At 38.9% G+C, this 25,860-nt stretch overlaps 1 protein-coding gene across 1 annotated transcript in view; it reads left to right on the top strand.

Moving 5' to 3' along the window:
* UBR1 (ubiquitin protein ligase E3 component n-recognin 1) overlaps window positions 1–25,860 on the top strand; it is a 161,211-nt gene that overhangs the window by 16,051 nt on the left and 119,300 nt on the right. The window contains exons 2-6 of the mRNA XM_010383779.2: window positions 4,909–5,165; window positions 8,423–8,501; window positions 14,632–14,742; window positions 19,090–19,220; window positions 25,685–25,823. Coding sequence (XP_010382081.1) covers window positions 4,909–5,165; window positions 8,423–8,501; window positions 14,632–14,742; window positions 19,090–19,220; window positions 25,685–25,823 — 717 coding nt within the window. The remainder of the gene's footprint in view (window positions 1–4,908; window positions 5,166–8,422; window positions 8,502–14,631; window positions 14,743–19,089; window positions 19,221–25,684; window positions 25,824–25,860) is intronic.

Below are 25,860 nucleotides of genomic sequence, written 5' to 3'. Positions count from 1 at the left end.
CTATAATTAAGCAGAACAGTAAGGTTTTTTGTTTGGTTTGTAGCGCTGAATATGCAAGTTTTTTTTTGTTTTGTTTTGTTTTGTTTTTTTCTGTTTAGTGCTGTTGATGAAAAGATCCTTAGGTATAACAGAACGTTAGATATTATCTCTATGTTAGTTGTAGTTGTTGCCAGGTATGTAAAGAAAAGTTGTTTGTGTATGAGTACCCCAGAAGTTGGAGTAGGAATACTGGAAGGTTTATTTATTTATTTATTTATTTATTTATTTATTTATTTTTATTTTTATTTTGTTTGTTTGTTTTTTGAGACGGAGTCTCGCTCTGTCGCCCAGGCTGGAGTGCAGTGGCCGGATCTCAGCTCACTGCAAGCTCCGCCTCCCGGGTTCACGCCATTCTCCTGCCTCAGTCTCCGGAGTAGCTGGGACTACAGGCGCCCGCCACCTCGCCAGGCTAGTTTCTTTGTATTTTTTAGTAGAGACGGGGGTTTCACCGTGTTAGCCAGGATGGTCTGGATCTCCTGACCTTGTGATCCGCCCGTCTGGGCCTCCCAAAGTGCTGGGATTACAAGCTTGAGCCACCGCGCCCGGCCTTTTATTTATTTATTTTTTTTTGAGACGGAGTCTCGCTCTGTCGCCCAGGCTGGAGTGCAGTGGCCGGATCTCGGCTCACTGCAAACTCCGCCTCCCGGGTTTATGCCATTCTCCTGCCTCAGCCTCCCGAGTAGCTGGGACTACAGGCGCCCGCCACCTCGCCCGGCTAGTTTTTTGTGTTTTTTAGTAGAGACGAGGTTTCAACCGTGTTAGCCAGGATGGTCTCTATCTCCTGACCTTGTGATCTGCCCGCCTCGGCCTCCCAAAGTGCTGGGATGGTATATTTATTTTTAAAAGGTTTTAGTAAAAAAATTTTAATTTTAAAATTATAAAATTACTTCCCAAATATGGACTCACTGTAAGGATGTTACTCATTAGATAAGCAGACTAGTGAATTCCATGAAACTATGCTAAAATCACACCACCCATTTCTGTTAACATTTTGTTAAATATTCCTCATGATTTTTCTCTATGTAAATGTAAGTATAATATTTAACCAAATTGAGATTGTATATATACTGCTTTGTAACCTACTTTACTGAACTGTTTGTTATTAATGCCTTTCCATATTAGTAAATAAACCTCTTCAGCATAATTTCTTTTTTGTTTTGATTAATCTTAGACTATAAAAAAAGTTGCATAAATTGTAGCACAGTTCTGTTACCTCCCTCTTCCTGTTTCCTGTAATGTTAACATTTTACATAACCATAGTATAATTATCAAGGACAGGAAATTAATATTAATACTAACTACAGATCTGATTTGCATTTAATCAGTTTTCCCATGAACGGGCTTTTTCTGTTCTAGGATCACACCCAGGATCCCACCCAGTTACATTTAGTTATCTCTCTCTTGTCTCCTCCAGTCTGTAACAATGTCTTGATCTTTCCTTATTTTCATGACTCACTTTTAGAGTACTTTGCACTTATGGTATGGAATGTCCCTCAGTTTGGATTTGTATGATGTTTTCTCATGATTGGAATGAGTTTATACATTTTGAGCAAGAATAACACAAAAGTCAGCCAGGTGCTATAGCATGAGCCTGTAGTCCCAGCCAGATCCATCTCTTCGGGAGGTGGGAAGGATTGCTTGAGCCCAAGAGTTCAAGACCAACCTAGGTGAGACCCCTTCTCTATTAAAAAGAAAAAAAGCATAACACAATAATGTTGTGGTGTCTTTCTCTCTGTTACTGTCTTTCCCATTGGAGATACTTTGAGACTATTTGGCATCATTTTTAAATGGGCATATTATCTCATGTAGTTTTTTTTTTTTTTTTTTTTTTTTTTTTGAGATGGAGTCTCACTCTGTCACCCAGGCTGGAGTGTGGTGGTGGGATCTTGGCTCACTGCAACTTCTGCCTCTCGGGTTCGAGCAATTCTTGTGCCTCAGACTCCTGAGTAGCTGGGATTACAGGTGCATGCCACCATGCCTGGCCAATTGTTGTATTTTTGGTGGAGACGGGGTTTCAGCATGTTGGGCAGGCTAGTCTCGAACTCCTGATCTCAAGTGATCCGCCTGCCTCGGCCTCCCAAAGTGCTGGGATTACAGGCATGAGCCACCATGCACACCAGGCCTCATGTGGATTTTTTAGAAGTTTTTTTTTTGTTAGTTGCAAAAGTATTGACACTTGTCTAACAAAGTCAAACAATGAAACATTGTTGAAAGTAAAAATGTGACAACCCCTAATTCTTTTCCCCAGTTCCTTCTCTCCGTGTAGCCATTATTAATAGATTGTTGTTTCTCCTTCCAGACCCTTGGTCTATGTTTAGGGAAGCATAGGCAGAGATGTGCCTCCACATATATTAAATTAGAAAACTCAGCTACTTGGGAGGCTGATGCAGGAAAATAGCTTCAACCCGCGAGGTAGAGGTTGCAGTGAGCTGAAATCGCACCATTGCACTCCAGCCTGGATGACAAGAGTGAAACTCTGTCTCAAAAAAAAAAGAAAGAAAGAAAGAAAGAAAACCCAAATGTGTTGAAATTTTAAAAGTATATATAATGTTTTCCCTTTTACAAAAATGAAATTATATTTAAAGCTTTTTTTTCTTTTCTTTTTTCTTTTTTTTTTTTTGAGATGGAGTCTCACTCTGTTGCCCAGGCTGGAGAGCAGTGGCACGATCTCCTCTCTCCGCTCACTGCAAGCTCTGCCTCCCGGGTTCAAGCGATTCTCCTGCCTCAGCCTCCCGAGTAGCTGGAACTACAGGCTCCCGCCACCATGCCTGGCTAATTTTTGTGTATTTTTAGTAGAAACAGGGTTTCACCGTGTTAGCCAGGATGGTCTTGATCTCCTGACCTTGTGATCTGCCCACCTCGGCCTCCCTAAGTGCTGGGATTACAGGCTTGAGCCACTGCACCCGGCCTAAAGCTTCTTTTTCCACTTAACAGTATTTATGACATTCTGACTGCATTGAGTGGTATGACTGTACCACAGTGGATATACCTTTATCGATAGACATTTAGGTGGACTTCATCTTTTCAGTTACAAGTGATGTTACAGTGCACATCTGGTGGATGTAAATATATATTTTCACACTTGGACAAGTATGGCTAAATGATAGATTATTACCCTCTTCATGGACATTCAGGTTTTTAATTTTTTGCTGTTATGAATAACTGTACATGAAATGTATAGGATGGAAATAACTGTACACGAAATGTATAGGATGGAAATAACTGTACATGAAATGTATAGGATGGAAAACGTTTTTAAATGATTTCAAATAGATAATGTGTATATACAGTAGGAAATTAAAACAGTAAGAAAGGTAACACAGTGAACATTAAGTCTTTCCCGGGGCTCTTTCTGCTGTTAACAGTTTATTTTGAATCCTTTCAGAGATTTTTATATTCAAATATAAACACATACAGATACATCTTCTTCACCTCTTCCTTTTTCTTTTCCTCTCTTCTCCCAGTATAAATGATAGCACATTATACTCACTGTTCTATACCTTTTGCTTTTTCTTTAACAATATAACTTGAAGAATGTTCCATATCAGGACATAGATCTGTGCCCTCTCCTTTTTTAATAATGTCCCGTGATTTATTCAGCTCTTGCTTTGGGACATTTTGGTTGTTTCCAGTCTTTTATGATTAAAGATAGTTATGCTGCAAAAAAAATACTTTATACATGTTTATCTGAGGAATAAATTCCTAGAATAAGCATTTCTGGGTCAAAATATATGTAAATCTAAAATTTTAGTAACTATCTATAAGTTGCCCTTTAGAGAATGGGCTAATTTCTATAGTAATACCTATTGTAAACATATTTTCCGTGAAGTTTTAATTGTGAGTGGAATATTGAGGTTGAATTTATTTGTGAATGGAATATTGAGGTTCATTGGTGCAAACTAAAAAAGCCTTATATGTAATCAAATATCTGTAACTTTCCTTAATGACGTGTTATGGAACCTTATCTAAAATCTTAATTCTAATTATATTAGCTTGTAAAACTCCTTAGATTCTGTTTTTGTTGTTGTTTTTAAATGATGTGCCTTGAGTCATATGTGTTTTGTTTTTGTTTTTGTCTTTTGTTTGTTTTTTAAGAGACAGGGTCTCCCTATGTGTTGACGAGGCTGAAGTGCAGTGGCTATTCACAGGCACACACTACAGCCTTGAACTCCTGGGCTCAAGCAGTCCTCCCACTTCAGCCTCCTGAAATGGGACTATAGGTGCGAAAGCACTGTTGGCCTAGTTAGCATTTGATGTTGCCAGTTTTTATTTTAGCCAGTATACTAGGTTGTGCAGGGGTATCTCATTGTCATTTTAATTTGTGCTTCCCTAATGACTAATAATGGTAAGCATGTTTTCACATGCAAATAAGCCATCTGTAACAGTTTCTTTTGAAGAGCAGAAGGTTTTACTTTTGATGCAGTCCAATTTATCCAGTTTTTTTCCTTTTATGGTTAGTGCTTTTTGTGTTTACAAAACTTTGGCCTATGTTCATTTTGATCTCTCGTTAAATACTCTGGTTTCCTAAAACAAAGTGTTTGATGAATGCATTGTCTGTATAGCCTGTGACTGATAATAGAACCACCTTCACATAGCAGGAATTGGCCATTCCAGAAGGGAAGGATAATTCTTACCTACTACAGCTACTCTTCTCTCTTTTTTTTTTTTTTTCAGATACAGGTGGTATGTGAGCAGTTGCTTATTTCCAAGCTTAATTGTTTTTCATCACCCACTTTCCTTCTGTATTGGTGAAGGATGAACTATATTGTAAATTACTTTGAAATTATAGAATTATGTCATTGCTTGTGCCCCTAGATGATTAAGAAGGAACTTGTAAGTCAGTCTAATTTTCATCTTCTTTTCTTTCAGTGGTGGGATCAGCAGGTTGATTTTTATACTGCTTTCTTGCATCATTTGGCACAATTGGTGCCAGAAATTTACTTTGCTGAAATGGACCCAGACTTGGAAAAGCAGGAGCAAAGTGTACAAATGTCAATATTCACTCCACTGGAATGGTACTTATTTGGAGAAGATCCAGATATTTGCTTAGAGAAATTGAAGCACAGTGGAGCATTTCAGCTTTGTGGGAAAGTTTTCAAAAGTGGAGAGACAACCTATTCTTGTAGGTAAGAATTAGAAATTTACAGGATTGATTATAATTATTAAAATCCTTTTTTTTTTTTGAAACAGAGTCTTGCTCTGTTGCCCAGGCTGGAATGCAGTGGTGCCATCCCGGGTCACTGCAACCTCTGCCTCCCAGGTTCAAGCAATTCTCCTGCCTCAGCCTCCCAAGTAGCTGGGATTATGGGCGCCCACCATCACGCCTGGCTAGGATTACAGGTGCCCGCCACCATGCCTGGCTACTTTTTGTATTTTTAGTAGAGGCGAGGTTTCACCATGTTGGCCAGGCTGGTCTCAAACTCCTGGCGTCAAGTGATCCACATGCCTTAGCCTCACAAAGTGCTGGGATTACAGGCATGAGCCACTGCGCCTGGCCAATTATTACAATCTTGGTATTTTGTATCTATTTCATGATGTACTTTTCTTGGTTTATTACTATTTATAATACATTTAATCTTATTTAACTTTCTTTTATTATACCGTTATAGTGTGGTTTTTGCTAGTACAGCTTGTTTCTGAATATATATGACTTCCAGTTAAATAGTTCTCACTGTTTCTTCCTGTTCTCCAACAGAATGTCGGTGATAGATTTTTGCCTTGTTCATAATGTATCCAGCACATTCTTACCTGAAACTCTTTGGGCCGTTTCAGAATTCTGAATACTTCCTCAGCAGAGTCAGGGCGGGACACTGTAATCAAACACAATCTTTCTTTAAGAAATCTGTGAATATTCACAACAAGTAGTATAAATCATGCCTGTAGTCTCATGTCATTTAAAGTCATGTTTTACCACCATGTGAGATTTGTTGCCAAACCTACAAAAATCCCAAAACCTTTCAGTTTTGGAGCTATTTGGATTTCAGAGTCTGGCATAAGGGATTTTGAACCTGTAGAAACAGTAGTAATTTAGTTGACTAGAAGAGGCCAGTGGTAGGGAAACTGAAAATAACTTTAGGCTTTTTATTCTTTGTGAGAGCAGTGCCTTAAACTTTGTGGCAGCACAGAGAATGTTTTTACTCCCTACCTCTGCCTGAAAATTGAAATTTAGTTTTCCTCCTTTGTTAGAGCTAGTTTAGGTTAGGAGTGTAAAGTTTTAGACTTTATAAATACAGAGAATTGTTTTTACTTCCATATAATTCTAGGCCTGACTGGTTTATGTACAGTTAACGGTTGTTTAGAACATACTATCTTTCTTTATCCTGTTCTTTTCTCAGGAAAAAAAATAGCCTGGGGCAAGTGCTGTGGCTCATGTCTGTAATCCCAGCACTTTGGGAGGCTGAGGCAGGTGGATCACACAGTCAGGAGTTCAAGCAAGACCAGCCTGGCCAAGATAATGAAACCCCGTCTCTACTAAAAATACAAAAATTAGCCAGGCATGGTGGTGGGCGCCTATGATCACAGCTACTTGGGAGGCTGAGGCAGAGAGTTGCTTGAACCCGGGAGACGGAGATTACGGTGAGCCAAGATTGTGCCACTGCACTCCAGCCTGGGCAACAGAGCAAGACTCCATCTCAAAAACAAACAAAAATAGTCTTTGCATTTTGTGTACCATGTTGCTATATAGTATAGTAAGGTTCATTTATCTTATTATATGTTTTTAGCTAAAGCCCAGTCAGTTTCAACTAAAGCATACTAGACATTTGTAGACCTCATTTCTCCAAAAGTTTCATGGAGATATTTTTAATTGTTAAAACTGGGGATGAGGGTACTGGCATCTAGTGTGTAGATTCCAAGATTCCTGCTAAACATCCTGATGCACAAGATAGTCGGGTTCATCCCCAACAAATAATTATCTGGCCCAAAATGTCAGTAGTATTAAGGTTGAAAATCCTACTCTAAATAGGCCTATAAATCATATATGTTATACAGAATATTATTAGACAACTTGTATTTCCTGTTAGCCTTTTAAGTTGTTGTTGTTGTTGTTGTTTTTCTGACAGAGTTTCGCTCTTGTTGCCCAGGCTAGGGTGTAATGGAGCTGTCTCAGCTCACCTGCAACCTCCGCCTCCCAGGTTCAAGCAGTTTTCCTTCCTCAGCCTCCTGAGTAGCTGGGCTTACAGGCATGCACTACCACGCCTGGCTGATTTTTTGTGTTTTTAGTAGACACAGGGTTTGTCCATGTTGGTCAGGCTGGTCTTGAACTCAAAACCTCAGGTGATCCACCCACCTTGGCCTCCCAAAGTGCTGGGATTATAGGTGTGAGCCACCAAGCCTGGCCAGCCTTTTAAAATCTTTTTAAAATTTCCCAATTTTATCTCTTCAATTCTTCTAAATAAGATATTTAAAAAATTAATCCTGGCCAGGTGCAGTGGCTCACGCCTGTAATCCCAGTACTTTGGGAGGCCGAGGTGGGCAGATCACTTGAGGTCAGGAGTTTGAGACCAGCCTGGCGAACATGGTGAAACCCCGTCTCTACTAAAAATACAAATAATTAGCTGGGCGTGGTTGTGCATGCCTGTAATCCCAGCTACTCAGGAGGCTGAGGTTTGAGAATCGCTTGAACCTGGGAGGCTGAGGTTGCAGTGAGCTGTGATTGTGCCACTGCATTCCACTGCATTCCATCCTGGGTGATGGGGTGAGACTGTCTCAAAAGAAAAAAAAAAATTAATCCTGCACTTTGCACTAATTTATATTGTTCTTAATGTCTCCTCCAAAATGTTAAATAAAACAATACATTTAAGAAATTTTTATTAAGGGAGAGATAAAGAGGGATTGAATTTCTTTGATTTGTTCAATAAATATTAAGTACCCACTGTATGCCAGGCACCATTGCAGGTGTTTGGGACACTTCAATGTACAATGAATAAAAATCCCGGCCCTTATGTTGCTTGCATTCTCATGAACTTTGTCTTTATCCAAGCCTCATTTGACAATGAACAATCAGCTTTTGTAAAATATATTTATTTATGTAATAGGATGAGATGATGGTAGTTAATGGAAAAAGTGGATTATTTTTTACAAAACTATTTTTGAATTGTAATCTAACAGTTCGAAACCAGGTCAAGGCCCAAAGTTATGAGAATGATTTCAGAAAGAAAACCAAACATCCAGACCTACACACTTAAATGTGGCTAAAATGAGACTAAAGTTATGCTAGCAATATTATCTTTGTTCAAAACATTTTCACAATTCAATTTTTGAGGCATTTTCATATTCAGTTTGTGTACCATACAGGAAACTTGTTCACATTATATTATAGTCATACCTTGAGCATCAGTGGGAGTCATCTAAATTTTGGAATCTAATTTCTGATCTTTTTCAGGGATTGTGCAATTGATCCAACATGTGTACTCTGTATGGACTGCTTCCAGAATAGTGTTCATAAAAATCATCGTTACAAGGTATGAAAATATAACCATAAAATCTCTGAATAAGTAGGAATCTGATGGCCATCTAGTCCAAATTCTTGAGTAGTATTCACATTCCTGCTGTAACAGCTCTGATATGTGAACATAGCCATTGTAAAGAAAAGATTGGAAGAGATAAGGGATGTGTGTTGCTTTACAGAAAAGAAAAAAAGTGTAACTTTAGGGAGACTCAAGATCAGATATTATTTGATGAAAGGACCAAGATAAACCTTTAGTGGCAGAATAGTCCAAAACAACTTTTGAGAACAAGAAAACCAACAAAATTTTGAGCTCTTTGCTCTACAGTGTGTAATATGACGCTTCTTTGTGATCTCTAGCCTTTTGGTAGTTTGCCACCAAAAAACAACTTATAGTAAACCTCTGTATATTCTTTCTCAAAAATACATACATACATACATACAAACAAACATACACTCACTGTTAAAGATTGTTTTTAATAGAAATGTTTTTTTCATGTTGTTAAATGAGAAAAATGAACCATAAAAGAGTGTATTTCTGTATCTATTTTAATCAGAAAAAAATGTACTTTTCAAATGAAGTTTGTGGAGTTATAAAAATAAAAAAATTTTGTTATACTTTTAAATGTAAAAAGCAAAATATATGAAATTATGCATTGTGCTTTTTTTAGAACATATTGTGTATATAATATTAACCATATTTTATTTTTATAATTTACCTATTATTGCGGTATTTATTTGGGTTTCAGTTTTTTTTTAAATGATAAACTGTGTTACAATAAATACCTTTATGTGTAAATAATTTTTCTATATGTAGGATTATTTCCTTAGGGTAGGTTCTCAGAAGTGGAATTACTGGATTAAAAAATATAGATCTTTAAGGGAATAAAAAGGCAAGAGATAGATTGAGCAAAAAATCTTTGCCAAACATACATCTTTAAAAAAGGCCAGTGCTAAAAATATACAAAGAACTCTTAAAATTCAAGAGTAAGAAAACCATCCCTTTAAAAAATGGACAAAATATCTGAATAGACACTTCATCAAGAATATATACAAATGGTCAGTAAACACACTAAAAGATGCTCAACATCATTTGTCATTAGAGAATTGCAAATTAAAGCAATGAGATGTTACTATGCACCTGTTAGAATAGTGAAAATCCAAAGCACTGACAGCACCAAATGCTGGTGAGGATGTGGAACAACAGGAACTCTTTCTTTTTTTTGAGATGGAGTTTTGCTCTTATTGCCCAGGCTGGAGTGCAGTGGTGCTATCTCGGCTCACTGCAACCTCCGCCTCCTGGGTTCATGCAATTCTCCTTCCTCAGCCTCCCAGGTAGCTGGGATTACAGATGTGTACCACTATGCCCAGCTAATGATTGTATTTTTAGTAGAGATGAGGTTTCACTATGTTAGGCTGGTCTCAAACTCCTGACCTCAAGTGATCCACCCATCTTCGGCCTTCCAAATTGCTGGGATTACAGGTGTGAGCCACCGTGCCCGGCCAGTGAATGTTTTATAGCAGCTTTCTTCATATTTCCCAAAACTTGGAAGCAACCAAGATGTCCTTCAATAGGTGAATGGAGAAACTGTGGTACGTACATACAATGGAATATTGCTTAGTGCTGTAAAGAAAGGAGCTATCAAATCATGAAAACACATGGTGGGATCTTAAGTACATATTGATAAATGAAAGCAACAATTCTGTAAAGGCTACTTACTGTATGATTCCAACTGTATGACATTTTGGAAAAGACAAAACTATGGAGGCAATAAAAAAATCAGTGGTTGCTAGTGGCTGGGGGATGATGGTGGAAGGGAATGATCAACCACAGCCTGTGGGTCAGATCTGGCTCACTATTTTTGTATGGCCTCAAACAGCTGAGAATGTTTTTGTATTTTTAGATGGTTAGTTTTAAAAAATGTTTCATGATACATTAAAATTATATGAAATTAAAATTTCAGTGCCCGTAAATAAAGTTTTATTGCAGCAAAGCCATGCTTATTCACTTTTGTATTATCTGTGGCTGCTTCTGCAATACAGCAGTAGCATTGAGTAATTTGACAGAGGCTATGTGGCCTGCAAAACCTAAAATGCTTATTGTTTGGTCCTTTATACAGAAAGTTTGCTGATTCTTGCTCAAATAGACACCTCAAGAAGGGCACATGTGTAGTGTTCCCTTAGTCCTGACGCGTTCAAGATCAGACCTTTATAGCTTGGCTGGAAATAATATCCTTAGTTTGCATTTTCTTTACTTAAAAGTACTACTCAGCTGTTGTTTTGTTTCATATGTTGTTACTGAGTAGTCTAATGCCAGTCAGATTTCCTTGTCATTATGATATCTCATCTTTTGCCTGAATGTCCTCAGGACTTTATTTATTTATTTTTTTGTGATGGAGTCTCCCTCTGTTGCCCAGGCTAGAGTGCAGTGGAGTGATCTCGGCTCGCTGCAAGCTCCGCCTCCCGGGTTCACTCCATTCTCCTGCCTCAGCCTCCTGAGTAGCTGGGACTACAGGTACCCATTACCATGCCCGGCTAATTTTTTGTATTTTTAGTAGAGACAGGGTTTCACCGTGTTAGCCAGGATGGTCTTGATATCCTGACCTCGTGATCTGCATGCCTTGGCCTCCCAAAGTGCTGGGGTTACAGGCATGAGCCACCTTGCCTGACCGCCCTCAGGACTTTCATCTTTAAAGTCAAATCGTTTTGCTAGGATGTATTTTGGAGTTGATCAGTCAGTCAAGAATTCATGGGCCCTTTTAGTGTACAGATTCAGGTGTTCTTCTATTTCCAGAAAGTTTTCTTAGTTTATAGTCTTATTTTTAATTTATTTTTAAATTTTAATTTAATTTGATGTTTTCTTTTTAACTGAGATGAGGTTTTACTGTGTTGCCCAGGTTGGTCTCAAACTTCTGGGCTAAAACAGTCCTCCTGCCTTGGCCTCCCAAGGTGTTAGGATTACAGGCATGAGCCGCTGTGCCTGGTCTATAGTTTTAAATGTTAGCGGTGTTCCGTTGTTTTGATTTTCTTCTTCATTGACTCCAGTTATGGTGGCTTTCTTATGCCTGTCCCCCATTTCAATGACTTTTTCTCTGATCCTACTTTTTACTTCATCTCATTTTCATTCTCTTGTATTCCTGCTTTGCTTCAATGTTATTCATTAACTTTTCATTTGAGCCTATATTTTGGACACTTTGTAATGTGTCCAAAATATAGATATGATTTTCTCATTTTGGTATGATTTTCTCATTTTCTTGTATTTTTTTTTCTGAGTTCAATTAAGTCTCATTTATTCCTACTTTTTTGTCTATTTCTGTTCTTAGTTTTTGTATTATTTACTACAGTTGCATGCCACCACACCTGGCTAATTTTTAATTTTTTTGTAGAAATGGGATCTTGCTGTATTGCTTAGGCTGATCTCAAATTCTTGGCCTCTAGTGATCCTCCCACTTCAGCCTCTGAAAGCATTGGGATTACAGGCATGAGCCACTGTGCCTGGCCAGTTTTTCTGTTTCCGATGAAAGGTGTTTTAATCTGATTCAAGTCATAATCACCAAATGCTTGTTTGACTCTATGTAATTGAGTTTGGAGCATTGTGTTATAGTTTTCTTTAGCTTTGTGATTGGCTTTTGGCTCTTATTTGAATTTTTTGCCCCTTCCTCTTTTAATTTTTACATGTTTATGTGAATGTGGGTTGCTTTTTCCTATTCTTTCTCATTTCATGCTCAAGGGTCACAAGTGCTCTCCTCTGTCAGTTCTTCCATTTTCTGTGTAATTTCTTTTTTTGTTGATGATATTGGTGGTGGCGATGTGAAGGAATGGGTTTGGCATGTCTTGTGTCTCTCTCATTTCTTTTTTTTTTTTTTTTTGAGGCGGAGTCTCGCTCTGTCGCCCAGGCTGGAGTGCAGTGGCCGGATCTCAGCTCACTGCAAGCTCCGCCTCCCGGGCCCACGCCATTCTCCTGCCTCAGCCTCCCGAGTAGCTGGGACCACAGGCGCCTGCCACCGCACCCGGCTAATTTTTTTGTATTTTTAGTAGAGACAGAGTTTCACCGTGTTAGCCAGGATGGTCTCGATCTCCTGACCTTGTGATTCGCCCACCTCAGCCTCCCAAAGTGCTGGGATTACAGGCGTGAGCCACGGTGCCCAGCTGTGTCTCTCTCATTTCTATAAAATTTTCTCTTATATCCCTTTTTCCTTCATTGTCATGTCTTTAGGGGTTTCCACTTTGTAAAAATGTATTTGATTTTCTTCCAAAAGTACTGCTTCTCTGAGGTTGCCACCTCTGGTCCTGCTCACTTTCCTTGTCAATCAAGTCCCAACTCGTGTTTAGGTTTCATCCCTTAGCATTGGGCTTTCTCTTTTGGGGGTGATTTTTTTTCTGTGTTTCAGTGTTTCTTCTAAGTCCTCTGCACCTCTGTACTTCTTCATGGAGTCTTTAAAGCTCCCCTCTCTTGCTGTCTGCACCCACAGGCTTGAAGGGATAGGCAATGGGAACTCTTTTGGAGTATGTCATATGAACTTTGTGGTATATATATATTTTTTGTCTCCTAGTAAATGCTAAAAGTATGGATAATGTGTGGTTTTAGTGTTCTCTTTATTCTTCCTATGTTTTGGAGGAAGTTTGGGGGAGGATTCAAAATCAAGTTATTGCCATCGTCCTCTACCTGAGGTAGTATACTTTAGATAATCTTTTTTCAGCAACACTGAAAGGATAAAGTTTATAAATACGTTTTAGTTGCTATGGGACATTAGTGTAAATTAAAATACTTTATACATTTCTTTTTTTTTTTTTTTTTTTTTTGTTTTGAGACGGAGTCTTGCTCTGCCACCCAGGCTGGAGTGCAGTGGCCGGATCTCAGCTCACTGCAAGCTCCGCCTCCCGGGTTTACACCATTCTCCTGCCTCAGCCTCCTGAGTAGCTGGGACTACAGGTGCCCGCCTCGTCGCCCGGCTAGTTTTTTGTATTTTTAAGTAGAGACAGGGTTTCACCGTATTAGCCAGGATGGTCTTGATCTCCTGACCTCGTGATCCGCCCGTTTCGGCCTCCCAAAGTGCTGGGATTACAGGCTTGAGCCACCACACCCGGCCCCTATACATTTCTTAAGTACTATGTAAGTATCATCATAATGAGTTTTTTTAAGTTTGTTTAATTAAAAAAAATCTTATCAGGCTGGGCATGGTGGCTCATGCCTGTAATCCCAGCACTTTGGGAGGCCGAGGCGGGTGGATCACCTGAGGTCGGGAGTTCAAGACCAGCCTGACCAACATAGAGAAACCCCATCTCTACTAAAAATACAAAATTAGCCAGGCATGGTGACGCATGCCTGTAGTCCCAGCCACTTGGGAGGCTGAGGCAGGAGAACCGCTTGAACCTGGGAGGCAGAGGTTGTGGTGAGCCAAGATCGCACCATTGCACTCCAGCCTGGACAACAAGAGTGAAACTCCATCTCAAAAAGAAAAATCTTATCACTCAAAAATTCTAGGTGTTGTATAGATTATTTTCGCACACTTCACAATCTAGTCTTCTCCATTAGTCAAAATTTAAACAGCTATTATTTAAAAATTAGAGTTATGTTTCAAAAGCTTATCAATTTTGGCAGTTCATTTTTGTTATGATGAAGTATTCAGGATTTGGAAGTTTTTGGTTTGTTGGTTTGTGTTTTTTTTTTTTTTTTTTTTTTTTTTGAGACGGAGTCTCGCTCTGTCGCCCAGGCTGGAGTGCAGTGGCCGGATCTCAGCTCACTGCAAGCTCCACCTCCTGGGTTTACGCCATTCTCCTGCCTCAGCCTCCCGAGTAGCTGGGACTACAGGCGCCCGCCACCTCGCCCGGCTAGTTTTTTTATTTTTTAGTAGAGACGGGGTTTCACTGTGTTAGCCAGGATGGTCTCGATCTCCTGACCTCGTGATCCGCCCGTCTTGGCCTACCAAAGTGCTGGGATTATAGGCTTGAGCCACCGCGCCCGGCCGTTGGTTTGTTTTTTAGGTAACTAATCAAAAATGGTTTTTGTTACATCCAGTTAGTATTACATTGAACTCAGTTAAGGTTGGAGTATTGGTGAGCATTTATTATTTGAGTCATCTTTATCATTCTTCATGCTTAGTAAAATATTTGAAATCAAGACAAACTCATTTTTCCTTTATCAGATGCATACTTCTACTGGAGGAGGGTTCTGTGACTGTGGAGACACAGAGGCTTGGAAAACTGGCCCTTTTTGTGTAAATCATGAACCTGGAAGAGCAGGTACTATAAAAGAGGTAAGAATGCTATTTTGTTAAAAATTGTTAACTATTTTAAGTTTGCTGAGGTTAGGTAAGAATAAATGTTATGTGTATAGATTCCGGTTAGAACCCTGATATTTTTATTCTCATATTTAGCTGTAAGGAAATTTTCTTTTTCAGCTTCAGAGAAGTTAAGGATTTGATAATGTCTCTAAATTAGAGAGAATGAATTTACAATGAAAAGATGAATTCAGAAAATGTTTTGTTAAACAATCAACTTGATACATAAGAGTGCACAGGTCGGGTGCTGTGGCTCACACCTGTAATCCCAGCACTTTGGGAGGCTGAGGCGGGTGGATCACCTGAGGTCAGGAGTTCAAGACCAGCCTGGCCAACATGGTGAAATGCTGTTTCTGCTAAAAATGCAAAAATTAGCCAGGTGTGGTGGCACATGCCTGTAATCCCAGCTGCTCGGGAGTCTGAGGCACGAGAATCACTTGAACCTGGGAGGTGGAGGTTGCAGTGAGCCAAGATCATGCCACTGCACTCCATCCTGGGTGACAAAGTGAGACTCCATCTCAAAAATAAAAATAGTACACAGCATATAAGCCTAAATGAACAAAAGGAAGTAATTATTAATAGATAAGGGTAGCATATAGTGAATTAGTAGAGCTGATATATACAGTAATTGCTTTTCTTAAAGAACATGTTAATTAGATTAAATAGATACGTCCCAGTCAAGGAAATAAAAAAGTTTGAGCAAGCCCAGATATAGACAATTAGAAATGAGAATAGGGAAATAACCATAGAATCACACATACAGAAGGAATCCCAAGGATTATAAAATACTCTTTTAATGATTTTGTGCAATTACACTTGAAAATGGATTATCTTATCAGATATTATAGAGTAGTACAATATTTTTATTCAAAAGCAGAGAGAAAACTTGGTCAGTTACATTGAAGAAGTTCAGAAAATTGTCACAAAAAAGTACTTGCCCCAGAATGCCATGTTGAAAAGTTTTACAGATGAATTATTTCACAACTTCAAGGAAATAATTCATAGTTTTTGTGCCCTTTGAACTGTTGTGGATATCCCTAAAACAGCAAACACCTGTAGGGCACGTATATTGATCTTTTAAGTACCATTCTGCTCTTAAACTCTGACACTTGTTGTCAGAAATACCTGGTTCCAGGTCTGGGTCAGGGAAAGTATAAGCTCATGCAAAAGAACGTAGGACCCAGCTTGAAAAGGTTCACATTGACCTTACTTGGATAATTGAAGCATCAAAAGAAAAAACAATAAATAACCAATATAATTGATTGAATCACATTGAGTATATAAAAATCCATGAGTTCCTAATGAAACCTAAATGAGAGCTAGATGAAGTAAAACTTGTCACAATGACAACTAGCTGTACTGTCAATTTCTTACTATTAAAATTGGTAAAGAGAGTGAAGTAAGCATTTATCCTGCCTTTTCAATAAGAATTGTATTTCATGGTAACCAAGTATCTCTAGTTCATTAGGAAAAGCTTTTCTTTCTGGAGAAATGCTAGCTAATAGAGAAGGAATGATAGAACTAGAAAAATCAACATTTTGTCAACCATAAGGAAATATTTGATTCAGAAAAGGATGCTAAAATTCTTTTTTTTTTTTTTTTTTGAGACGGAGTCTCGCTCTGTCGCCCAGGCTGGAGTGCAGTGGCCAGATCTTGGCTCACTGCAAGCTCTGCCTCCCAGGTTAATGCCATTCTCCTGCCTCAGCCTCCCCAGTAGCTGGGACTACAGGCACCCGCCACCTCGCCTGGCTAGTTTCTTTGAATTTTTTAGTAGAGACGGGGTTTCACCGGGTTAGCCAGGATGGTCTTGATCTCCTGACCTCGTGATCCGCCCGTCTCGGCCTCCCAAAATGCTGGGATTACAGGCTTGAGCCACCGCGCCCAGCTGGATGCTGAAATTCTTAAGACTTAGGTTGATGAGGAACAATATTTACTTACTTCTAAATTATTGATTATTCGCTAGTCATAAGGGGAAAAAACAGAAATTTTACAATTTTACAATGGAGTTGTCATACTGTCATCACCTGAAATCAGTCGTTAGTATTAACATCATCATTAATAATGAAGTGATATGGCATAATAAGCTTTTTTTTTTTTTTTTTTTTGAGACGTAGTTGCCCAGACTGGAGTGTAGTGGCGTGATCTCAGTAACCTTCACCTCCTGAGTTCAAGCAATTCTCATGTCTCAGCTTCCTGAGTAGCTGGGATTACAGGCATGCGCCACCACATCCAGCTAATTTTATATTTTTAGTAGAGATGGGGTTTCATAATGTTGGCTAGGCTGATTCGAACTCCTGGATTCAAATGATTCACCTGCCTCGGCCTCCCAAAGTGCTGGGATTACAGGTGTGAGCCTCCATGCCCAGCCAGCATAATAAGCTTTTCATATGATATACAATGAAGTACATAGTTTTAACATTTGAAAACCAATGTAATACACCATATAAATAGAATAAAAACCACATTATCATCTCAGTAGATGTAGCAAAAACATTTGACAAAATCCAATAGCCTTCCATGATAAAAATACTTCAACAAACTGAGAATAGAAGGGAACTTCCTCAGCCTTTTTCATAGTTGTTCTGATAAAGGACATCTATGAAAAACTCACAGTTAATACCATAGTTAATGCTGAAACAGTGGATGTTTTCCCCTTGAAGTCAGAAACAAGACAAGCATGTCTGCTTTTGCTATATCTGTTCAATATTGTATTGGAGGTTCTACCAAGGAATTTAGGGAAGAAAAGTAGTTAAAAGGCATCCACATTGGAAAGGGAGAAGTAAAACTAGCTCCGTTTGCAGAGGACATGATTTTGTAGACACTAGGCTATTTTATCAATTACAACCATAAAATACACACATCTTTGGCCATGAAATACACACAACTGGTGGCTCACGCCTGTAATCCCAGCACTTTGGGAGACCCAGGCAGGAGGCTTACTTGAGGCCAGGAGTTAGAGACCAACCTGGGCAACCGTGATTTTGTATATGAAAAATCCTAAAGAATCCATAAAGAGTTATACATTGATTGATTTTTAGATGTTAAAACTATGTACTTCATTTAAAATCGTATAAAAAGCTTATTATGGTGGCTGTGTGCAGTGGCTCACTCCTATAATCCCAGCACTTTGGGAGGCTGAAGTGGGTGGATCACTTGAGGCCAGAAGAGACTCCATCTCTACAAAAATTTAAAAATTAGCTAGGGGTAGTAGCATATGCCTGTAGTCTTCGTTACTCAGGAGGCTGAGGTGGGAGGGAAATACAAGTAATTTTTGTAGCATTATCTTGTTACAAAATCTTGCAATCTTGCTGATCTTTTTACATTATTTTTTACATCCTGGCCAATACTTATTGTTTTCTGCATTTTTTGTTATAGCCACCTACGTAGCCGTGAAGTGGTATCTCATTGTGATTTGGGTTTGCATTCCCTAATGGCTTATGATATGGAGCATTCAAGTGGATTTTATAACTGATTGACTTGAACAAGCTTTTTATTAATGTTCTGTAATGAAAAGAACATTGCTTTTTTGTGGGAGTCAAAAGACCCAGATCATGTTTCTGCTCTTTATAAGCTCTGTGATCTTAGATGAGTTCCTTATCTTTTTTTTTTTTTATGGTTAAGCACATGACATTAAATTTATCATCTTAACCGTTTTTAAGAGTATAGTTCAGTAGTGTAGATATAGAGTTCAGTAGTGTTAAGTATATTCACTTTGTAGTGTAACAGATCTTAAGAACTTTTTCATCTTGTGACACTGAAACTCTATACCCACTAAACAACCTTCTACCTACCCCCAGCCCTTGGCAACCACCTTTCTACCTTCTGCTTCTATGATTATGACTACTTTAGATACTTCATATGAGCAGAATCATATGGTATTTGTCCCTCTGTGACTGGCTGGGTTCCATTTCTTTTCGATGTCATTAATACCTGTTCTGCCTTAGAGAGTAGCCAGGAGGATCTGGGGAAACAAGTTGTGAGAAAAGTCTTTGTAAGCTATAAGGGATAAACAATTGTTATGTAATATCATCATAATTAGCTACTCAGAAAGGCAGGTAGGAACATTTGTAAGAGAGTATTTCACTAATGGGGAGACTCCATGGTTCTGCCTCCTTTTTGTCATCAGTAACACCAACTCGGCCACAAGGGGTTAAGCTAACCTGATCTAAATATATAGCAACCCTGTTGAGCTCAACTTGAATTCATTCCTGGAAGATGTTGTAATGAATTCAGCAAAGTGATTATTTTAACTTAACATTTCCTTCCTTATCCATTTATTTGTATGCAATCTTGACTAGTATGTTTTTCTGTGCTTTTTTATAGAATTCACGCTGCCCGTTGAATGAAGAGGTAATTGCCCAAGCCAGGAAAATATTCCCTTCAGTGATAAAATACGTTGTAGAAATGACTATATGGGAAGAGGAAAAAGAACTGCCTCCTGAACTCCAGATAAGGTGGGGAAAACTGTCAAACGGAACGAGTTTTAGTGATGGTTATTTATACTGTAAAATGTTGTTTGATAATTGTTTTTGTTATTTACTGCCTAATTATCGTTAGGAAAAATTCTTAGTGACTTATCTCTTGGGAATATTTCAAAATGTCCGTTTGTATGATATACTTTGCTAGGCACCATCTAGAAGCTAAGCCAAAAGAATAGTCTATCAGGAGCTTTGAATTTCTAGGAAAAAAATATCAACATTTTTGGGGTCTTGTTCTAAATGGTTTATAAGGACCTAGCAGCCTCTCATCGCACTAAGTAAATAAATTGCCCAGTTTGATCCTGGCCTGGATTAATGTCCAATTTCCTCAGGAGGTTCGTGAACAAAGATAGGGACTTTGAAACAGTGTAGCCCAGGTTTTTAGCTCTTGTCCTGATCAAGAAAAGTTTGATGGGAACGAGGAAATGACCCTTTCCCCTGTGCTTTGGTATCTAGAATTATTGAAATTATAGGGATGTAACTTTTTTTTAAGCTAAAACTCAGCAGTTTCTGGTAGCCTTAAGTCTTTTAGTGACAGTAATATTTGCTCTTAACTTACAAATGCCATAAAAGAATTCTGGACCTGATATGAAGATAACTTTCAGCTGTGTGAGAATTTTTCTACCTGTGTAATATTAGGATTTTCACAAAATTGCAGCACAAATCCAAATAGTCATTCTTTGACTTTACTATTTTTGTTTGTTTTGTTTTAAAGGGAGAAAGAAGTAAGAATTCTTTTTTTTTTTTTTTAACCAAGCATATGAACTATCATTTATTTAGGTTTTAGAGTAGACAAATAATTGGGATTTTATTTTATTTTATTTTATTTTTCATTTTTTTATTATACTTTAAGTTCTAGGGTACATGTGCATAACATGCCGGTTTGTTACATATGTATATTTGTGCCATGTTGGTGTGCTGCACCCATCAACTCGTCAGCACCCATCAATTCATCATTTATATCATGTATAACTCCCCAATGCAATCCCTCCCCCCTCCCCCCTCCCCATGATAGGCCCCAGTGTGTGATGTTCCCCTTCCCGAGTCCAAGTGATCTCATTGTTCAGTTCCCACCTATGAGTGAGAACATGTGGTGTTTGGTTTTCTGTTCTTGTGATAGTTTGCTAAGAATGATGGTTTCCAGCTGCATCCATGTCCCTACAAAGGACGCAAACTCATCCTTTTTTATGGCTGCATAGTATTCCATGGTGTATATGTGCCACATTTTCTTAATCCAGTCTGTCACAGATGGACATTTGGGTTGATTCCAAGTCTTTGCTATTGTGAATAGTGCTGCAATAAACATACGTGTGCATGTGTCTTTGTAGTAGAATAATTTATAATCCTTTGGGTATATACCCAGTAGTGGGATGGCTGGGTCATATGGTACATCTAGTTCTAGATCCTTGAGGAATTGCCATACTGTTTTCCATAATGGTTGAACTAGTTTACAATCCCACCAACAGTGTAAAAGTGTTCCTATTTCTCCACATCCTCTCCAACAACTGTTGTTTCCTGATTGCCATTCTAACTGGTGTGAGATGGTATCTCATTGTGCTTTTGATTTGCATTTCTCTGATGGCGAGTGATGATGAGCATTTTTTCATGTGTCTGTTGGCTGTATGAATGTCTTCTTTTGAGAAATGTCTGTTCATATCCTTTGCCCACTTTTGGATGGGGTTGTTTGTTTTTTTCTTGTATATTTGTTTGAGTTCTTTGTAGATTCTGGATATTAGCCCTTTGTCAGATGAGTAGATTGCAAAAATTTTCTCCCATTCTGTAGGTTGCCTGTTCACTCTGATGGTAGTTTCTTTTGCTGTGCAGAAGCTCTTTAGTTTAATTAGATCCCATTTGTCAATTTTGGCTTTTGCTGCCGTTGCTTTTGGTGTTTTAGACATGAAGTCCTTGCCCATGCCTATGTCCTGAATGGTACTACCTAGATTTTCTCCTAGGGTTTTTATGGTATTAGGTCTAACATTTAAGTCTCTAATCCATCTTGAATTAATCTTCGTATAAGGAGTAAGGAAAGGATCCAGTTTCAGCTTTCTACTTATGGCTAGCCGATTTTCCCAGCACCATTTATTAAATAGGGAATCCTTTCCCCATTTCTTGTTTCTCTCAGGTTTGTCAAAGATCAGATGGCTGTAGATGTGTGGTATTATTTCTGAGGACTCTGTTCTGTTCCATTGGTCTATAGCTCTGTTTTGGTACCAGTCCCATGCTGTTTTGGTTACTGTAGCCTTGTAGTATAGTTTGAAGTCAGGTAGCGTGACACCTCCAGCTTTGTCCTTTTGACTTAGGATTGTCTTGGCAATGCGGGCTCTTTTTTGGTTCCATATGAACTTTAAAGCAGTTTTTTCCAATTCTGTGAAGAAACTCATTGGTAGCTTGATGGGGATGGCATTGAATCTATAAATAACCTTGGGCAGTATGGCCATTTTCACGATATTGATTCCTCCTATCCATGAGCATGGTATGTTCTTCCATTTGTTTGTGTCCTCTTTGATTTCACTGAGCAGTGGTTTGTAGTTCTCCTTGAAGAGGTCCTTTACATCCCTTGTAAGTTGGATTCCTAGGTATTTTATTCTCTTTGAAGCAATTGTGAATGGAAGTTCATTCCTGAATTGGCTCTCTGCTTGTCTGTTACTGGTGTATAAGAATGCTTGTGATTTTTGCACATTAATTTTGTATCCTGAGACTTTGCTGAAGTTGCTAAGGAGATTTTGGGCTGAGACGATGGGGTTTTCTAAATATACAATCATGTCATCTGCAAACAGGGACAATTTGACTTCTTCTTTTCCTAACTGAATACCCTTGATTTCTTTCTCTTGCCTGATTGCCCTAGCCAGAACTTCCAACACTATGTTGAATAGGAGTGGTGAGAGAGGGCATCCCTGTCTTGTACCAGTTTTCAAAGGGAATTTTTCCAGTTTTTGCCCATTCAGTATGATATTAGCTGTGGGTTTGTCATAAATAGCTCTTATTATTTTGAGGTGCGTTCCATCAATACCAAATTTATTGAGCGTTTTTAGCATGAAGGGCTGTTGAATTTTGTCAAAAGCCTTTTGTGCATCTATTGAGATAATCATGTGGTTCTTGACTTTGGTTCTGTTTATATGTTGGATTATGTTTATTGATTTGCGAATGTTGAACCAGCCTTGCATCCCAGGGATGAAGCCCACTTGATCATGGTGGATAAGCTTTTTGATGTGCTGCTGAATCCGGTTTGCCAGTATTTTATTGAGGATTTTTGCATCGATGTTCATCAGGGATATTGGTCTAAAATGCTCTTTTTTTGTTGTGTCTCTGCCAGGCTTTGGTATCAGGATGATGTTGGCCTCATAAAATGAGTTAGGGAGGATTCCCTCTTTTTCTATTGATTGGAATAGTTTCAGAAGGAATGGTACCAGCTCCTCCTTGTACCTCTGGTAGAATTCAGCTGTGAATCCATCTGGTCCTGGACTTTTTTGGTGGGTAGGCTATTAATTGTTGCCTCAATTTCAGAGCCTACTATTGGTCTATTCAGGGATTCAACTTCTTCCTGGTTTAGTCTTGGGAGAGTGTAAGTGTCCAGGAAATTATCCATTTCTTCTAGATTTTCTAGTTGATTTGCATAGAGGTGTTTATAGTATTCTCTGATGGTAGTTTGTATTTCTGTGGGGTCGGTGGTGATATCCCCTTTATCATTTTTTATTGCATCTATTTGATTCCTCTCTCTTTTGTTCTTTATTAGTCTTGCTAGCGGTCTGTCAATTTTGTTGATCTTTTCAAAAAACCAACTCCTGGATTCATTGATTTTTTGGAGGGTTTTTTGTGTCTCTATCTCCTTCAGTTCTGCTCTGATCTTAGTTATTTCTTGCCTTCTGCTAGCTTTTGAATGTGTTTGCTCTTGCCTCTCTAGTTCTTTTAATTGTGATGTTAGAGTGTCAATTTTAGATCTTTCCTGCTTTCTCTTGTGGGCATTTAGTGCTATAAATTTCCCTCTACACACTGCTTTAAATGTGTCCCAGAGATTCTGGTATGTTGTATCTTTGTTCTCATTGGTTTCAAAGAACATCTTTATTTCTGCCTTCATTTCATTATGTACCCAGTAGTCATTCAGGAGCAAGTTGTTCAGTTTCCATGTAGTTGAGCGGTTTTGAGTGAGTTTCTTAGTCCTGAGTTCTAGTTTGATTGCACTGAGGTCTGAGAGACAGTTTGTTATAATTTCTGTTCTTTTACATTTGCTGAGGAGTGCTTTACTTCCAATTATGTGGTCAATTTTGGAATAAGTGCGATGTGGTGCTGAGAAGAATGTATATTCTGTTGACTTGGGGTGGAGAGTTCTATAGATGTCTATTAGGTCCGCTTGGTGCAGAGATGAGTTCAATTCCTGGATATCCTTGTTAACTTTCTGTCTCGTTGATCTGTCTAATGTTGACAGTGGAGTGTTGAAGTCTCCCATTATTATTGTATGGGAGTCAAAGAATTCTAATGAATAGAGATATTAAATATATTATTAAATGTACTATTTTGACTTATTAGGTCAAAAACCACTTGTGGAAATAAATGTTATGACAAACTGTATCCACAAATATGTTAATTTCCAACAGGTGTTAATGTCAGTTAAACCTTATAAGTCACTTTATGTTGATAAACATAATATGAGCCATCTGCCCGTCAAAAAAAGGAGGATTGCTTGAGTGTCGTTGTATATGTGAGTAGCACGGGTCTTTGGGTTCACGCATCTGAGTTCTAGGCCCTCTCACTGCCTATTGGAGTTGTGACCATGACATATTGGTCTTTTAACCCCTTTAGGTCTCTGTTTTCTAAAATGAAAGAGGGCTGAGAAAATATGCCCCTCAGAGTTTTGAGAATCAATTGAGTGTATTGTAAAAGTATGTTATATATTGTTTAAAACTGGGAACATAGGCCAGGCACAGTGGCTCACACCTGTAATCCCAGCACTTTGGGAGGCTGAGGTGGGCAGATCACGAGGTCAGGAGATTGAGACCATCCTGGCTAGCATGGTGAAACCTTGTCTCTACTAAAATTTAAAAATTAGCTGGGCATGGTGGCGGGCGCCTGTGGTCCCAGCTGCTTGGGAGGCTGAGGCAGGAGAATGGCATGAACCCAGGAGGCAGAGCTTGCAGTGAACTGAGATGGCACCACTGCACTCCAGCCTGGGCGACAGAGCGAGACTCAGTCTCAAAAAACAAAACAAAACAAAACAAAACAAAACAAAACAAAACCTGAACATATATGTAGCCCATGGCAGCTGTTTTTACATATCTTGTGAAATCCTCATAACACTCTTGAATGTAGATATTATGTTCTATTTGGAGATGAAAAAGCACTGTCATCTCAGCAAAATTAAAAGATTAGGTGACCTGTCTAACGTCCTGTTGCCAAAATGGCAGTGCTGGTGCTTAAGTCTATACTGTATACTTTTTAAAACTTTAACTTAAATGTGCATTAATACCAGTGTCACTTAAATAGAAGGTAAAAACAAAAATAAATTCAATAAAGTCTGTTTTTTATTACTTGCTTCAAAGTTCTGAGCCTGAGGCCTATCTCCTTTTGTCAGAATAGGAGATAAGCAAGAGTTAAGGGTAGTATTAAAAACGTACAGTCAGGCCGAGACAGGCAGATCACCTGAGGCCAGGAGTTCAAGACCAGCTTGGCCAGCATGGTAAAACCTTGTTTCTACTAAAAATGCAAAAATTAGCCAGGTGTGGTGGTGGGCGCCTGTAATCCCAGCTACTCCGGAGGCTGAGACAGGAGAATCACTTAAACCCAGGAGATGGAGATTGCGGTGAGCTGAGGTCACACCACTGTACTCCAGCCTGGGTGACAGAGTGAGATTCCATCTCAAAAAACAAAGAAACAAACCCCAAAACATACAGTCACTAAACTGAAAGGTTTGAAGGTAATATGAAAAATTGGGGAAAAAACATGGAAAAGGAAATATTTTTATCAGAGTTTTAAAAAGTGATGGCACTATACCACTTAAAACCAGATTCTGGGCCGGGCGTGGTGGCTCACGCCTGTAATCCTGGCACTTTGGGAGGTCGAAGCAGGCGGATTGCTTGAGCTCAGGAGTTTGCAGCCAGCCTGGAGAACGTGGTGAAGCATCTCTACAAAAAATACAAAAATTAGCTGGGCCTGGTGACACATGCCTGCAGTCTCAGATACTTAGGGGGCTGAGGTGGGAGTATCGCTTGAGCCTGGGAGGGAGCGGTTGCAGTGAGTTGAGGTTGCATCACTGCACTCCGGCCTGGGTGACAGAGTGAGACCCTGTTTAAAAAAAAAATCAAATTCTATATTACTTTTATGGTGTTACTTTTCTACAGGTAGGAAACTACACAGATGTTACTTATTAATTTTGTCTTTTTTTTTTTTAACTTTTCCTTTGTTTATTTGATTAGTATCTAAATGTGTGTTTGTTTTTTTTCTAACAGGGAGAAAAATGAAAGATACTATTGTGTCCTTTTCAATGATGAACACCATTCATACGACCACGTCATATACAGCCTACAAAGAGCTCTTGACTGTGAGCTCGCAGAGGCCCAGTTGCATACCACTGCCATAGACAAAGAGGTTTGTGGTCTCCTTTTGAATTACGTTTCTGTTTTCT

The sequence above is a fragment of the Rhinopithecus roxellana genome, chromosome 5 (assembly GCF_007565055.1).
Source record: "Rhinopithecus roxellana isolate Shanxi Qingling chromosome 5, ASM756505v1, whole genome shotgun sequence".
Lineage (NCBI taxonomy): Eukaryota > Metazoa > Chordata > Mammalia > Primates > Cercopithecidae > Rhinopithecus > Rhinopithecus roxellana.
The sequence above is the reverse complement of the archived record's forward strand: the minus strand, read 5'-3'. Positions and strand labels throughout refer to the sequence as shown.